Source organism: Physella acuta, unplaced genomic scaffold (genome assembly GCF_028476545.2).
Source record: "Physella acuta isolate Inbredline_101_S28 unplaced genomic scaffold, ASM2847654v3 ptg000849l, whole genome shotgun sequence".
Classification (NCBI taxonomy): Eukaryota; Metazoa; Mollusca; class Gastropoda; family Physidae; genus Physella; species Physella acuta.
The window spans coordinates 178,490-197,221 of NW_026732366.1; the positions used below are offsets into that span (position 1 = coordinate 178,490).

General features: G+C 38.5%; 1 protein-coding gene across 1 annotated transcript; it reads right to left on the minus strand.

The window, feature by feature from the left end:
• Positions 1-489: 489 nt before the first annotated feature.
• LOC131952074 (uncharacterized) lies at positions 490-3,667 on the minus strand. The gene is made up of 5 exons (XM_059314568.1): positions 3,560-3,667; positions 3,170-3,278; positions 1,761-1,906; positions 828-957; positions 490-713 (listed from the first exon to the last, which is right to left on the minus strand). The coding sequence occupies exons 1-5, from the start codon at positions 3,618-3,620 to the stop codon at positions 593-595; spliced, it is 567 nt and encodes a 188-aa protein (XP_059170551.1). The 5' UTR covers positions 3,621-3,667; the 3' UTR covers positions 490-592.
• Between the last annotated feature and the right edge of the window lie 15,065 nt (positions 3,668-18,732).

Here is an 18,732-nt window from a genome sequence, read left to right on the forward strand (position 1 = left end):
AACGTCGAGATTTCCATAAAATCTCGTTGTTTTTTTTTTTGCACGATTACAATACTTTCTCTATACGAGAAAGTAAAAAAATTATCGTCATATTTTTATGTATCCTAGTTGTCGCTGCTTGTGTTTAGGTTTGGTTTTGTAGACCCTATAGAGACTACAGGCTTTATATTTTCATCAATATTTTGTCTAACACTCAGAAATTCTTCGACTAACGATATTTTGTCCTTCATTTATCTTACTTTTTACAGTCAGGTTTAGTATTTATTCGCACGCTAAAACAATTATCATTAACTTCATTAACTTCTCAGCATTACGGTACGTTTTCTGAATCATTTAAATAATGTGTGAATCATGGTTTTAAACATTAATATGTAAGTTCTTTGCCATTCCTAAAAAACATGAGTTGTGTTGTTCATAAAAGTAAACAAAACTAGTTACACAAGATACAACACAAACGAGTGGTGGAAAATTTTTTTGAATTTACAATAAACAGTTCAAAAATTTATTAGGCGATAGATACGAAACAATAGTTTACATTAATTAATATGTTTCAGCGCCTTCAGCCTCAATTTACTGGATCTGTTTCTCATAATCAATACAACCTGGTAAACAAATGCAAAGCAAAATCCTTTCCCAAAAAGTCTGCGCTGAGTTCCCCACAAACTGTTTGAGATCCCTTTTTGATACATTCGATCAACTTTACAAATCGACAACTATATAAAAACAAAAATGCCAGTTAAACTAAAGTTGATATAGTATGCTGTAGAAAGAAACACGAGATCAAAGATTTAAAGATTTAAAGACCAGCGCATTATTTTTTTTCTTACCTTAGTCTACGTGACTGATCAGATTCAAGGCACTCACCGGTTGCCCGCTTTAAACAAGTGGATTGCAATGATTCCAAATTTTCGTCCTTTTTAAAGAGAACTTGCATGCAGTTTGAAAGTCCTGTAATAACTGCAGACATTGTGTATCATTAAGGTCATATACAGCGTCCACACAATGAGTAGAATATATTTTATATTTGGATAGACAAAATAGTTTTAGATTCAAATTGTGTTCGTTTGCTTCTCATTCCTTACGGCTCCCAGATAGATGTTAGATGATGAAGATAATGAAGAGTTTTGTAGATGTAGATGATGAAGACTGTTGTAGGTTGTAGATGTAGCTGTAGATGATGCAGTAGATGATGTAGTTGATGATATAGATGCTGTAGAGTGTTATAGATGTTGTAGATGTATACGACGTAGAGATGATGCAAGTGTAGATAATGTAGATGTAGGTTATGTGGAAACAAATCTGAATGTAAATGTAAATATAATTGTGGTTGTGGTTGTGGCTGTAGCTGCAGCTGTAGTTGTAGCTGTAGTTGTAGTAGTAATTGTAGTCATTATAGTTGTAGTTGTAATTGTAGTTGTAGATGATTTAGATTTTATTTAGATTTAGATTTAGATTTAGATTTAGATATAGATTTAGATTTAGATTTAGATTTAGATTTAGATTTAGATTTAGATTTAGATTTAGATTTAGATTTAGATTTAGATTTAGATTTAGATTTAGATTTAGATTTAGATTTAGATTTAGATTTAGATTTAGATTTAGATTTAGATTTAGATTTAGATTTAGATTTAGATTTAGATTTGGATGTGGATGTGGATGTTGATGTAAATGTAGATGCCGATGCAGATGCAGATGTGTTCATCTGTAATTTTATAAGCCCTTAAAAAACCCTTAAGAAACGATTAACTAGGTTTACATACCCTTTTCCCCGTGTTCTCCACAAAGCACTTCATACAAATTTTCTACTTCTCTACCAAACATTTGCATAAAAAAATGTTCGTAGCGATTGTCCGGACATTTCTCATTCATGCATAACCCCATACATGTTTTCACATCTTTTATGTCGCTACGATAAAACAAGTAATAAAAATAACAATCCAAAAATTGCAAGGTCGGCAAAATACGCTTGTTCAATTTTAAACATTGCAATTTTTGTATAATAAAATTTAAAAAAAAGATCATTACAATTTTGTATTGTTTTGAAATTTGTGTTAGTAATAATACAGTGTAGAACACGGGAATACATTCTGGCTTTGCATAGATAGAAAGCTAAATATCTAACTTAAATAACCCTAGAACTAAACTTTACTTTTGCTAATTTAACCTCTTTCGTTTTAAAGTTGACAACAGTCAAGAGCATAATTGTACCGTTTATAATAATAACAATCAGTAACTACAGTATATATTTCAACCGGTAGGGGGTCTGAGTCACCGATATACTGTGAATACAGTACAACAAAGTAAAATATGACACTAATAACCCATAATGGTATGAATAGATTCATTACAAATTTATCGAAATCAACAAATTGTAGATAAGGGGTCATCCATAAATGACGTCACGCTTTTTTGGACGATTTTTACCTCCCCCCTCCCCTCCGTCACACATCGTCACAAAAAGCCAGACCCCCCCCCCCCTTAAAATGACGTCACACCTCAGCCAACAACCCCCCACCCCTCAAAATTTCAGTTGATTTTTTTTTTAAAACATCGAAATTTTTTCTAAATCTTGTCTGAACTCTGTCAAAATAGAGTATTTTGATCAATTCCTATTAAAATTTATTAAAAGAGTTTTCTAAAACGCGAAATAACGTCTAAAACACGTTTTCTAACATTGCTTTTCTATAATGCAAAAGTGTGACGTCGCACCATCTGAACCCCCCCCCCTTCCCCCTCATCACACACCGTCACAAAATTACGGACCACCGACCACCCCCCTTCCCCCTCACCACACACCGTCACAAAATTACGGACCCCCCCCCCCCCTCCCCCTACGAGTGTGACGTCATTTATGGACGACCCTTAATACTTATATATGAAGTTTTCCAAGCCATAAAGGTGTGAAAAGTGTTCAAGGTTTAAACACGTCCTCTTTACTCCGTTTACGATTAAGGGAAAAAAAAGTTTTGTTAGAAAACTAAACATAACGGTAAAACGATTCAGAATTGTAAATTTTGTTTCATACTTTTCAAAAATGTTATTGCTTCCCATGGGACAAAAAAAAAGAAAATAAGAGAATAAGAGAAAATAATAGAATAATTAATTCGCTGTAGCTGAATTTAGAAATATTGAAAATAAGCGGACTAGAAAAGTGAGAAAAGCTATTTACGCGCAGTAACCATCAACATGTATCATATCAAGTATCAGAGGGCCTGGAACGGACACGCAATATTTTTTCAAAATACACAGCACTTGGTTGGCACACTCAACATCTGTTTCTGAATTTAAAAAAAAAAGAAATTGGGAAATCGTTAATCATAATTTATAGCGAAGGACTGACAATTATTGAATTAAAATAATAATTTTGGTTCGCTTGAATACATTACAAAATTGGTATATTACATCAACGAAAGTGAAAGTAGAACTTTATCAAAATATATTCAATATGGACAGAAAACACTACTAAATGAGGCCATCAATACTTGGTGTGAGCATATGTTTTTATCAGAGATCTGTCATAAGGTTTCACTAACCTGTCATAATGCGAAGTATCACTCACCTGCAAGGACAATACAAGCTGTGAGTGTAAATGTAAGGCACTTTTTCATCAAGCGGCACATTTTGACTACACAATGTTTATAGCTTTCTCCTGCGTTGGTGTTCTGAATATGAGTGACTAGAGCTTGTCTACGCGCGGGGTGGACTAACCGCTCACAACCTGCTTAAAATTAAACCAAGGGCGGAAATGCGATGTCACACAATGGAGTTGAGAGAAGATCAATAAAGCACTCAATTTAGCCACAAAATATGTACATATGTACACAATAATTACAACTATTTCATTCTTTTTTAAATAGAGAATCTTGGTGCATTGGAGGTTCATGCTTTCAAACAAGTTATAAGTTTAAATGTAGCAACTATTGAACAGATCAAAGCTAAACACAAACACAAAAGAAAACACAAACGCAAACACAGCGCAAACACAAACACAAACTCAAAATCAAACACAACGCAAACGCAAACACAAACACAAAAGAAAAAACACAAACGAAAACGCCAACACAAAAAAGGCACACGAAAACACAAACACAAAAGCAAACACAATGCAAACGCAAACACAAACTCGAGAGAAAACGCAAACACTAACACAATGCAAACACAAACGCAAACACAAATGCAAAACGCAAAAAAATACAAACGAAAACGCAAACGTAAACATAAACATAAACCTAAACGCAAACAATAAAGCAAAACATAAATGCAAACATAACCACATAGTGATCAGAGTTTAGCCCGGGAAACCAAATCGCACCCTGCCGGCGCCCCAGCGGAACCGCCTGATTCAACTTTGTAAACGACTATAATACCGCAACTTATCCATAGTCTATTGCCCTCTCTTAAACGAACGTAGGCGCTATAGCGATCACGGGGAGGCCTGGGGCGCCAAATAGCAATCTGTTGGGGTGAACTGGATTCGATTTTGTGAAGGACTTTAGTAACCCTTCTTATCCATAGCCTATCACACTGTTTGAAACAAACGAAGGCACTACAGCGCTCACAGGAAGATCCGGGGTACCAAATAGCAACCCGTCGGGATGCCGGATTGAAAAATAAATTAAAATCCTGTCTATATCCCAAGTTGCCGCCCCCCCCCCCGTAGTGTTATATAAGAATATTCGAGAACGTTTAGGGGAGATTACTCCCGCCATATTTTAAATTAGCGTGAGTTGAATTATTAGTAGTATAGTAGGTCCCCTTTGGGTCGCAAAAGGTGGAGGTGGAGGTGGAGGTGGAGGTGCGGTGGAGGTGGAGGTGGAGGTGGAGGTGGAAGTAGGTGGAGGCGGAGGTGGAGGTGGAGGTGGGACAATTGTTGCATATTTTGACCGTTATTGATTGATTTTTGCCCACCTGTTGCATATTTTGACCGTTATTGATTGATTTTCGACCACCTGTTGATTTTTTGTCCCTGTTTTTTTGACCAACTATTGATTTTTTAGCCCGTTGTTGATTGTTCATTAACCAACTGTTGATTATTTTGACTAGTAGGTTATTGTTTTGATCGGTATGTTGACCAATTGACCACTTGACCACGGGTTGGTCAGAGGTGGAGGTGGAGGTGGATTCCCCTATTGATTTGTTTGTATTGAGGGTTAGGTTACCTAGTAGTTGACCAATTGAGCTATTGTTTTATTAATGGTGTTATACATTTGTTGACCAGTTGACCAACTGACCAGTAGTTGACCAGATGATCAGTTTATCGGTTGTTGACCGCTTGACCAGTTATTGGTTGTTTTTATTGACCTGGACGACAGTCCGGCTTTAACAGTATATAGTAAAATAGTATTTCACCACCCTCCAGTGAGGGTGTGGGTGGGGGTGACGCGGGTGGGGGAGGTGGTAGCAGGTGGTACCCCTTCCCTTTTGTGTGTTGCAATCTCATTCTCCCTTTGTCTGAAGTCTGTGTGAGCATGTCCTTTTGTGTGCCGCTACTTGCGTCATACTCAAAGGCAGGTGCTGTACCCCATTGTCTAATCCAACTCACGCGCCTTTACTATCGATTTTTTTAAAGTCATGTTTAAACATGTTGACCGTATAAAATCTTTGTTGAATAGGCCTGGTGGATGTCGAATTCTACTCGTCTTAATATAAAGAGATACAACACGTGCCAACAGCCGGGGCGGTTATTGCCCCCTTCCTGGTTTCTACTTGGTTGTTGTGTTTATGGCTGGCGTTTATTTACACACAAACACACACACACACACAACTTACACACAACTTATATCACAACAAAAGACTTCTTATATTTTATGAATTTATTTCAACTTTCTCCAAGTCATCAAACGCTTTTAAAATATCATATCTCAGGGCGAGTAAACGTTCAAAGGCTACACGAGAGAGATTAATTCCAGAATTATTAGGAAATTTAAGATCTGTACCATCCATAAGATCTCTAAGATTTAAAGTGTTTTTGTTCATGAATTGACTAACGATAGCTACTTTATAACCACTGTCATTCGTCGTTCGTATTTCCGTCACTTTATTACTACTCCTGGCCACAAGTATCCAATCTTCACTAGACATCTTGAAAGCGCGGAAATAAACGTTTATAAGTAGTCCCAATAAGTGCAAGTGTTAAACGTGATATAAGTCGATCGTTAATATATTGTCGAGCCGGTGACGGTGAAAAAAGGGTGAAGAATAAGTTTTAGGCTAGCTCCATCAAAAACAAAATAAACCGCGAACGGTTAGTAGTGTAGTTCAACGACCTCCTGAAATCGCGGGTGATGCAGCACGCGACCACCTTCTTTTGTATTCTGTGAGGTCAATAACCTTTGTATAAACATCCGCGTTGTCTGCTTATAGAATAGTCGATAAAAATTACGGCACTAAACTCGGGACCAATCGTAAGTGTTAAAACACGCGCCCGTCAATCCTGGTATGCAGTACACAATGGCCCGCTCCACCCTTCCCCTTGTTTACACCCGCGGTGTCTGCGTATAGAATTTTGAATAAATTTAGCATGTAGTAATGTTTACAAATTCCACGCACAACCGAAACACGGGCACGCGTCGACCGCCCATTGTATTCTGTGAGGACAATACCCATTGTATGGGTAGCTGAGGGGCGGATAATAGGCTTTGAAAACCCGACCGCGTCTTGGTCCAAAGGGACGACTCGTTTCACTGCGCAAGCGTGAAACAGGCGATATAAAGAAATTAGATTTTTGATTTTATGTATCAAGCAGGTGACGAGGTATGTTTTGTTTTTAAACCAAGGATCGGAGGGAGAGTTCAATGACCTCCACATCTGCGTGACACACGCCTGCATAATTAGACCACGCGTTCATAGTGAGGCTTTATGTTTTTTTTGTTTTTTAAACCAAGGATTGCAGTAGAGTTCAACGACCTCCACATCTGCGTTACCCACGCCTGCATAATTGACCCACGCGTTCATAAAGTATAAATTCAGACGAAATTTTACTTCAAACACTACTTCTCAAGACTTCAACTCATCTTCACGTCCAGCCAACCAGCCATCCTGCTACGGAATACATACGTTGTGATACCGCGTCCACTGAACTAACTATACTGCTACGGACCGCATACTTTGTCATTCCGCACTCATCGAATCAGCTACCCTACTACGGACCGAGCTCACTTCATCTTAGACATTCACATCATCCAGCCCTAAGGTAAGGATAATATTTTTATTTTTTATTTTTCTTATATATATATATATATATATAGATATATATATATATATATATATATATATTCTTTTAAGGGCGTTAACTCAGCGAATATAAAGATACGTTTATTCCCTTTAATAAAATTTTATTTATTTATTTTCTTGTAGTCAAATGTATTCGCTTTAATTTGTAATATACACCCAACCCAGCCATTATATTACTAATGAAGATACGTTTATTCCCTTTTAATTAAATCTTATTTATCTTTTTAAATTAATAGTCGAATGTATTTGCTTTAATGTTAATCTGTAAGTTACGAGTTCGAATCCGGACTCAAGACAGTAAATCACCCCTGAGTACTTTTGTTGTCTTGACTTACGTTAGGGAAAGTAAATAGTGCTGACCACATTACCACTTCATATACTGAGGCTACAGAAACAAGTGAACTCTACTGCACTTGTCCTATATACCAGCAGCTTTGAAAAGGGAACTTTATTTTTTACCCTTTAATTATATCTTTAATTTTTAAAATAAGTAGTCACAGGTATTCGTTTTATTTTTTATTATACAGTCAATCCTAACCACTGAACAAGCCATTGAACTAGCCAAAAAGCCAACCCACCCATATCCAGCCGAACCACCCACATACACCAACCCTCCGACTGACAGCTCTCAAGCCGGCTTAGACATTAACATTAAAAAAAGTAAGTTCAATACTGTTTATTTTATTTATTTTATTTATTTTATTGATAAATTTTAATCGAATTAACCCTGTTAATATAAAATACGCTTATACCCTTTAATTACGTCTTATTTATTTTTAAATAAGTTGTCAAATATATTTACTTTAATTTTATTTACGCTTATTTTTTTTTTTTTTTTCTTTTTTCTTTCTTACTTGTACAGACAGACTGAGATGCAAGCCACCCATCCAGCCAGTCACTCAACCATGAACCGATACGAATGCGCCACCTGTCCACGTGTGTTCAACAGGAGTGACACTTTGAAAAGGCACCAAGCTACTGCACATGGCCGAGGAAAATATCCATGCACCGAATGCGGCAAAATGTACACTAGAATTGACAATTTAAAAAGACACACCACCACAGCACACACCAATCCACTTACACCAACCGATGCCCCATCAGCATCTGACAGACAAACTGAACAACCGACATTAACATCTGACAGACAAACTGAACAACCTCCATCAGCAAACGACAGACAAACAGACAACCTACCTATACAATTAAAGAGACAAAGGACCTATGACGAAACATCAAACAAACGTCTAAAGACACCTCACAACGACAGTAACGTTAATGTTGACACCAACGCTATACTTGTAGATGCCCTAAGGGGAGATGTGGTAGACCTAGATTTAGAGGAAATGAACGACTTAGACTTACCGTTCGACGAAATTGACACCATTTACAACTTAAACAGCGAATTACAAAACATATACATTGACAATTGGCACTCCATACAGACACACGCAACTACAGGCAAACATATATCCACATTCAATTTTTTTCACAGCCCACTAGACACTACTCCAATAGACTGGGATACAAAACTCGTAGATACCATATTTAACACACAAACTAAGCGGTTCAAAATCAATTATAGTCATCATTCCATTTTAAAACATAAAGAAACAGGGGAATATAGGTTTTTTCACTCAAGTAACAACAATGCATGCGTCTTAGTGCTTCCCAAATTAATTAACAATAGAGTAGATTTTAAAGATTTTTTAGAACACTTAAACACAGCAGACATTCTAAACTACGCACAACACAATAGGCCTAATACGAAATACGCCGTTGAGATCATTCCAGCCACCACATTCTATCTATATCACCTTAACGAATTCCCCATAGGTTGCCTTCTCACAGACGTTCCCGATTTCATCAAACATAATCACGCCTTTAACACTTTACAACACGATTCACACTCAAAACCCTACACAGACAATTTCTGTTTTTTTAGATGTTTATCCAGACACTTAGGACCACCCACAAAAGATCTTAGAAAAACAACACAAATCCTCGCGAAACAGTGGCAAGAATATCAAGGTCTCGGGACCTTGGATAATTTTAGTGGGGTTAGTTTAGTCGAAATTCCCCTCTTAGAGTCCTGTTTTAATATAAATATTGATATTTTTTAATTTAACGAAAATCAGATCCTTTGTCCCAAACTTAGAAGTAGTGATAGGTTTAGGGAAACATTATATCTTTTATTTTTTAATAATCATTTTATATACATTAATAATATAGATGGGGCGGGGCACTCTTTCGCGTGTTCTATGTGTAATAAATTATGGCCCACCGTTAAGCAATTAAACAGACACGCGAAAGGGTGTAATGGGGGTAAACCAGTAGATAGGTATAAGGGAGGGGTTTATCAGACACAGAAGACAATTTGGGAGTTTTTAGAAGGGTATGGGGTAGATGTAGATAGTAATTTTGTTTATCCATTTAGAGCAACATATGATTTTGAGTGTTTTTTCGACCACTCAAACTTACCCACGTTAGGTAGTTCAACAACTAGTGTAGCCAAGCACGTACCCTTGTCGTGTGCGATTGCATCAAACGTAGATGGGTTCGTCGAACCCATATGTTTTATTTCGACTGGTGATCCCCAAGACTTAGTGACTAGAGTTATTGACAGACTACATACAATCGCTGAGGCAGCTTATGATATTTTGAGAAAGCAGTTCGAGCCTATTTTTAACCAAATAAGGGAGCTATATCCACCTAAATCTAGGGGTAGTAATGATAAAGCTAATGAGAAAGGGTTTGAGAATTTTATTATGACTTTATAGACAAATATATAGATAGAACCGACTTGCAACTCTGCGAGATGGACACTGACAGTTTATACTTAGCCTTAAGTACCGATGACTTATTAAAAGCCGTAAGACCGGGACTAGAACACGAATTTTTTGACATTTACGACAAATGGTTCCCCTCAGAAGTATGCGACTCACATAGACCACAATTTATAAGCGACAAGGGTACGGTAGATAGTCATTGTCAGGGGTGTAGTGATAGGAAACGTTATGAGAAAAGAACACCGGGGTTGTTTAAGTTAGAATATGAAGGGGATGGGATGATATCCTTATGTAGCAAGTCTTACCACTGTTTTGGAGACAACGATCCTAAAACATCAACCAAAGGCCTATCCAAAAATCACAACACACTAGACAAAGACACCTTTATGCAGGTCCTCACGACAAAAATACCGGGTGGTGGGATAAATACAGGTTTCAGGGCACTCAACAACTGGGTTTATACATACACCCAACACAAAAATGCACTTTCTTACTTTTATATTAAAAGACAGGTACAGCCAGACAATGTGACAACATCTCCCCTAGACATATAAGACTTTGGACAGTTATAAATTTTAACGACATATTATACTAATGTAGATATGTAAATAAGACATAATTTATGACTGTATGCTGATGGGTTGATTTTTTAAATAAATAAATATATTATTATATACATTGAAACGGTCTTTTTGTGATTTTATTGTGTTTATTAATTGTGCATGTAAGTTATGTAACTCTGTGTCGTATATAAGATGGATTACTAAAAGTAAATTCAAACATTGAAACTATGGATCCGAGATGGAAACACCCCTTTACGGCTCTGGTAGCTGGCCCTACCGGGTGTGGTAAAACGGTATTTGTTAAAACGTTTTTATCTCAGGTGTCAGAGATGATGGATCCTACACCTGATGAAATTTATTACTGTTACGGGGAGTGGCAACCTTTGTTTGAGTCTATCAAGAACGTTCAGTTTGTGGAAGGTCTTCCTGACATAGAAAACGGCTCAATGGGGGATGGAAAACATCGTCGTCTAGTTGTGATAGATGATTTGATGGTGGAAACAGATGAGCGAATTACAAAATTGTTTACGAAAGGTAGTCATCATCGTAATATTAGTGTCATGTATATTGTCCAAAACCTATTCGGAAAAAATAAAGAACAAAGAACCATCAGTCTCAATTCGCACTACATCGTACTGTTCAAGAACCCTAGGGACGGTTCACAGATTACAAATTTAGCAAAACAAATGTACCCAGGTCGCGTTTCATATGTCCAGGAAAGTTTTAAGGACGCGACATCGGCCCCTCATGGTTATTTGTTGATCGACCTTCGACAGGAAACACCGGATAATCTGAGATTACGTAGTTGTATCTTTTCTCACGAGCAGCAAGTTGTTTACGTTCCAAAATAAAAAAGCAAACATGTCTGAGTCAGTAAAACGACAAGGTGAAATGTTAAGGTTATTGGCTCGGGCAAAACCACCCGTCGTGAAAGCAGTTGTCAAAAATGCTTCGCCCCACCTCGTAAAAACATTATGCGAGTGCTGTCACAATGTCTTAAAAGGCAACGTTCCCCTCACACCGGTTCAGAAGAGACGTCTACGTCGTCACAAAGCGAGCTTGAGACAACTTAGCAAAAAGAAATTGACCGTCAAAAGACGAAAGGAAATTTTGCAGACCGGAGGTTTCATAGGTGCTTTACTCGGACCAGTCCTTGGTGTGCTTAAAGGTGTCTTGGGCTTTTAAGGATGGCCAGAAAAATGATTTTAATGGATCCTCGTATATTAGAGTCTATGCAACAACAACCCTATGTACCACCCGACACACTCAACGATAGTCTACGCCTCTTGGATACGCAAATGGAACATATCTTAAATAGGGAAGATTTGTCACCACACGACAAAGTGAAACAATATCAAAAGACACTACAGCTCTACACGACGCGACTTAACGATTATAGAAACAAACCCCTAGGTTTAGTCAATGTGAAACCATCCACCGTGAATACACCAACGACCGAGGTTTCAAAACAGCAAGAAAACATAACTGAACCTAAAAAAGAAACGATCGACATAACCGACTCTGAACCTAAAACGAAAACCGCCTCGCCTGACTCTCAAGTTCGCCCCTTGAAGAAAAATAAAAAGACATACGTAGAAAAAACTCCACCATCGAAACGTACCAGAAGTAAGAAAACTAAAACAAGTACTACCAAATGGGACGAGTGGGAAAAAACCAAACACTAACAAGACATTACTATGACCCCAGTAGACCAGGTGCCTACGGTGGTGTGTTTAAACACCCTGAAATTGGAACTAAAAAAATTAAAGAATGGTTAAGTCATCAGGATACCTACACGTGACATAAACCCCTTCGGCGACGGTTTCAAAGGCGCGCCACCATCACAGGTGGAATAAATCAACAATTTCAAGCGGATCTCATAGATATGCGCTCGTTACGAAAGGACAATGACGGCGTTTCTTACCTAGTGACTTGCATCGATGTGTTTAGCAAATTCGCCTGGGCAATTCCGATAAGGAAAAAATCGGGTAAAGCGCTAGTGGAGGCTGTGCGTAAAATATTTTCGACTAGAAAACCTATAAATTTTCAAACAGACAAAGGTAGTGAATTTGTCAACAAGACATTTTTAAAATTTCTTAAAGCAGAGGGCGTTCATTTCTTTACCACTGAGAATGAAGATATTAAGGCGGCTATAGTTGAAAGATTCAATCGCACATTAAAAGAAAAAATGTGGCGGTACTTTACTAAAACAAATCGTCTTCGTTACATCGATGTGGTAGCCGATTTGATCAACAATTATAACCATTCATACCATCGGAGTATTCGCATGGCCCCCGTGAATGTTAATTTGAATAATCAAGAAAGGGTGTGGAATACTTTATACGCACCAGTGGATATTACCTATCGAAAAGTATTTAACGAAGGTGATCGTGTACGGATAGGGCAAAGCAGACACACTTTTAAAAAGGGGTATACGCCTTCGTGGACGGAAGAACTGTTTACGGTGAGCCGAGTTATCGCAACAACACCCGTAACGTACGTCTTAAAAGATGATTCGGGTGAAGAATTGAAAGGATCGTTTTACAAAGAAGAGCTTCAGAAAGTGGGGGACAAAAATGTGTACCGCATCGAACACATTATACAAGAAAGAAAGGGTGTCAGTGGTAAAGAGTATTTAGTCAAGTGGTTCGGTTATAACCCTTCATTCAACAGTTGGATTTCAGCTAGAGACATTTCGAAATATAAAGACTAACGATGGTTGAAACAGTGAAAAGCCTAAGCATGGATGAGACCGTGTTGGAAGAAACGCTCAGACCGTTCGGTGGGAGTGAGGTGAGACCCAAATCCACCACGTCTTCTATCGGTTCGACCATTTCGAGCTGGATCGGTAGACTAAGGACACGACCGGAAATTGTTTTCATGTCTCAAATGTTGGTTATATTTGTCGTCATCGCTTTTTCACTATTTAATTTGACGCGTGGAACACTCGACGACAAAGAGGGAAAACTTTGGGTCGTGTTGTTATCCAGCTGTCTCGGTTATATTTTACCTAACCCAACCATTGCAAGAACCAAAATTTTACAATGAGTTTTTATGTCACCCTGCCTAGCAATGCATCACCAAATGTATTTCCAGACAATGAGGCTGGGCATTTCTTCGTTAAATTACCACAGACTATCGATGTGAATTCGCACTATGAGGTTGGTCTGGTCGAGATTCAAATGCCGAATGCATTTTGTATGATTAGAGAACATGAAGTTTGGCTCCAGTATCATTCCATCAAAGAAGGTGCAGACGTTAACCTTTTTCTATTTGGCTTACGCCAGACCAAATACCAAAACATCGACCTGCTTGTCAACGCTATAAAAAAACTATTAAAAAGAGATGTAGATGAACGAAAAGTGGAAATTATAATTTCAGACTGTAATAAGGGATTTAAGAAAATTGTCGTCAAAGTAGTTGCATCGGGAATAGAAAGTACTGTCCGTGACTGGTTGAACGCCTATATGATTGTTCCGGGTAAAGTTACAGAGAAACATATCGAGGAAGACGAAGTAAAAATTGTATTCGTCTATTGTGACCTCGTAGAAGCGAGACCGGTTGGAGATGTAATGGTCCCTTTGCTTCGGACCGTACCGATCGTTGAGAAGAAACCAAGTTCCGTTTTTCGTATTTACGACAAACCCCACTACATCCCCCTGAACCGCTTTTCATTCGACACAGTGGAAATACTTTTATGCGATGAGTTGAGACAATCTCTCTCATTCACAAGTGGAACGTCAGTGTTGACACTCCATTTTAGAACACGTAAACATTTCGATCTGGAATAACTCACACCATGGTGAAACATACCCTTTTACATCGAAACCCTAAATTGTACGAAGATTTTTACTGTAACCAGTACGGTCATGGTTTACCAATTTTTATCGGTGGAAGAAATCAGAGAGGACACGGTATTGGTAGTTTCTTTAGTGGTCTAGGTCGAATGGTCCTCCCTTGGTTAAAGACGGGAGGTAAGGCTTTACTCAGAGAAGGTGTTAGTACCGGGTTGCATGTTGCAAACGATGCATTAGCGGGAAGAAACATTGGAGAATCGTTCAAAGAACACGCCAAAGAAGCTGGTCATCGTTTATTACAAGGCGCCGTTGATCACCTGGGACAAAACCAATCAGGAAGCGGATTGAGAAGAAAGCGTGCGCTGTCGAGACCACCAGGTGAACCCTTTGAAAAACGAATAAAACTAGCACACAGATCAAGTCACAATCATTCGAAGGCGTGTGCTAAGCGAAAGAAGAAACATCCCAAGTATTCAGATATATTTGCTTAACCATGGCTCTTATTCATCCAAGTTCATGTGAGTGCTTACATTCTGGATTGGATTTATTTAGTATACCCCCGACACAAACTGCCGTCGAGGAGGGTCAATTTGTTGAAATACACCCCCTCGCATCCTTGGCACAAAGTGCACCTATAGAATTTGCAATTTCTGGCAACAGTGAAGACTATCTAGATTTGTTCAACACGTATTTACATGTGCGCGCTAAGGTGACCTTAGCGAATGGTGATCCCATATCAGTGGACTCTGATGTTGCACCAGTCAATTATTTTTTGCACAGTTTATTTTCCCAAGTGGATATTTCTCTCAACGACACACTAATCACCGCTAGTGAGAACACCTATCCGTATCGCGCCTATCTGGAGGCTACGTTAAATTACGGGGAAGATGCCAAGAATGGGTCTCTATCAGCTGCTCTATATGCGATGGACACACCGTGTTATTTCGAGGAGTTCAAAGATGATAATAATGATGGGTATAGGATTCGCCGCACCACCGCTGCTGAAAGTCATGAGATCGATATGATGGGACGTATACACTCTGACATTTTCACCCAAGATCGCTATATGCTGAATGGGGTTGACATTAAAATTAAACTTACACCCGCAAAAGACAGTTTCACTCTCTTGACAGCAGACCAAAACAAGGGGTATAAAGCGATGATAACGCACGCAACATTGGTGGTTAGAAAGGCCAGACTTAACCCGGCGATTTCTATCGCGCATGAAAAGGCTTTAACGAGAATGAATGAAAAATATCCTTTTAAACGCGTTGTTATAAAGACCTTTGCTATACCGAAAGGAATGTTAAGTCACAATCAAGACAATTTGTATATGAGTCAAACACCCACCCGATTAGTCCTCGGACTAGTCGCCTCTACAGCCTTTAATGGGAGTTACACGAAAAACCCCTTCAATTTTCAACATTTTCACTTGACGTATTTAAATGTAAGCGTTGATGGACGATCGTTATCGGGGAAACCACTGGTCATGGACTTTGATAGGAATCAAGCCATTAGAGCATTTTTCAATAGTAACCTCTCTCTGGGTATGGTTGGAAAAGATGCTGGGAATGGAATAGACTATAAGCACTTTAAGAACGGCTATACCTTGTTTGCTTTTGATTTAAGCCCCAGTCTTTTGGATGGTGAACAATTTGAATTGGCTAAATCTGGACCTGTTTCTATTGAACTTAAATTTTCACAAGTTACAACTGAGCCGATTCAAGTTATTGCGTATAATGAACTAGATTCGGTGTTAGAAATTTCAAAAACAAGACAAGTGTTGACAGATTACACCGCCTAAAGCGTCCTATAAACGAAAATGAACACAAGAGAACTACAAAGTATACTGGCCGCAGACTTATTTGTACAACGCACAAATCTCTTTGGTGTTGTAGCGTGCGATCAACTACCTACTCGTATCGATAGAACGAAGCAAGCGGCGTTCATTATAAATTTAGATTCGTCCAAGGATGAAGGCAGCCACTGGGTTGGTCTTTTTTTTCAATGGTCTATCGCAATTTACTTATTTCGATAGTTTTGGATTACCACCGCGTGAACCCGCCATTTTGACTTTTATAAAAAATAATTCAAACAGACCATTCGTTTACAATTCAAGAGTTTTGCAAGACATTGTAACCAACAGCTGTGGATTATACGCAGTTTATTTTGTTTTGAAGAAAGTTCGGGGAGCTAGCCTAAAACTTATTCTTCACCCTTTTTCACCGTCACCGGCTCGACAATATATTAACGATCGACTTATATCACGTTTAACACTTGCACTTATTGGGACTACTTATAAACGTTTATTTCCGCGCTTTCAAGATGTCTAGTGAAGATTGGATACTTGTGGCCAGGAGTAGTAATAAAGTGACGGAAATACGAACGACGAATGACAGTGGTTATAAAGTAGCTATCGTTAGTCAATTCATGAACAAAAACACTTTAAATCTTAGAGATCTTATGGATGGTACAGATCTTAAATTTCCTAATAATTCTGGAATTAATCTCTCTCGTGTAGCCTTTGAACGTTTACTCGCCCTGAGATATGATATTTTAAAAGCGTTTGATGACTTGGAGAAAGTTGAAATAAATTCATAAAATATAAGAAGTCTTTTGTTGTGATATAAGTTGTGTGTAAGTTGTGTGTGTGTGTGTGTTTGTGTGTAAATAAACGCCAGCCATAAACACAACAACCAAGTAGAAACCAGGAAGGGGGCAATAACCGCCCCGGCTGTTGGCACGTGTTGTATCTCTTTATATTAAGACGAGTAGAATTCGACATCCACCAGGCCTATTCAACAAAGATTTTATACGGTCAACATGTTTAAACATGACTTTAAAAAAATCGATAGTAAAGGCGCGTGAGTTGGATTAGACAATGGGGTACAGCACCTGCCTTTGAGTATGACGCAAGTAGCGGCACACAAAAGGACATGCTCACACAGACTTCAGACAAAGGGAGAATGAGATTGCAACACACAAAAGGGAAGGGGTACCACCTGCTACCACCTCCCCCACCCGCGTCACCCCCACCCACACCCTCACTGGAGGGTGGTGAAATACTATTTTACTATATACTGTTAAAGCCGGACTGTCGTCCAGGTCAATAAAAACAACCAATAACTGGTCAAGCGGTCAACAACCGATAAACTGATCATCTGGTCAACTACTGGTCAGTTGGTCAACTGGTCAACAAATGTATAACACCATTAATAAAACAATAGCTCAATTGGTCAACTACTAGGTAACCTAACCCTCAATACAAACAAATCAATAGGGGAATCCACCTCCACCTCCACCTCTGACCAACCCGTGGTCAATTGGTCAACATACCGATCAAAACAATAACCTACTAGTCAAAATAATCAACAGTTGGTTAATGAACAATCAACAACGGGCTAAAAAATCAATAGTTGGTCAAAAAAACAGGGACAAAAAATCAACAGGTGGTCGAAAATCAATCAATAACGGTCAAAATATGCAACAGGTGGGCAAAAATCAATCAATAACGGTCAAAATATGCAACAATTGTCCCACCTCCACCTCCACCTCCGCCTCCACCTACTTCCACCTCCACCTCCACCTCCACCTCCACCTCCACCGCACCTCCACCTCCACCTTTTGCGACCCAAAGGGGACCTACTATACTACTATTATTTCTTTTTAAATTACCTCCCACCCCTGATATAATTATTAAACATTTAAATTAATTATCATATGTTACCCTTCTGTTATTAAAATGTATCCATTTTTTAAAATATCAATCGAATCGAAAATATTATTTGATGTTGAATTGTTTAATATGTTTTATGGGTCATCCACAAATGACGTCACGCTTTTTTAGACGTATTTTACCTCCCCTCACCTCCCCTCAGTCACACAGTCACACATCGTCAGAAAAGGCCAGACCCCCCCCCCCCTAAAATGACGTAACATCTCAGCCTACGACCCCCCCCCCCCCTCAAAAATTGCATTTGAATTTTTCTTAAAACATCGATATTTTTCCTAAATCTTGTCTGAACTCAGTCAACATAGAGTATTTGAATCAATTCCTATTACAATTTATTAAAACAGTTTTCTAAAACGCGAAATAATGGCTTAAATACGTTTTCTAACTTTGTTTTTTTATGATGCAAGTGTGACTTCACACCATCTGAAACCCCCCCCCCCCCTCCGCCTTCGAGTGTGACGTCATTTATGGACGACCCCTTGGCAATGTGCGTGTTTTATTCACGTTTTGTAAAAGAGTAAAAACTGTGCCAACTATAATAAAAATTTAAGTTGTAATATAAATAAACCCTACTCCAATACTTATATTTAGACAACTCGATGCAAGTTAAATGCACG

Excerpts from the sequence above, each read along its gene's own strand:
- LOC131952074 (XM_059314568.1), bottom strand. The coding sequence starts at position 3,620 with ATGTGCCGCTTGATGAAAAAGTGCCTTACATTTACACTCACAGCTTGT. Across the intron at positions 1,907-3,169 it reads CATGTTGATGGTTACTGCGC|CGACATAAAAGATGTGAAAA; the intron begins GTAAATAGCTTT and ends GTTTTATCGTAG. Across the intron at positions 958-1,760 it reads TGGAGAACACGGGGAAAAGG|TTATTACAGGACTTTCAAAC; the intron begins GTATGTAAACCT and ends CAATGTCTGCAG.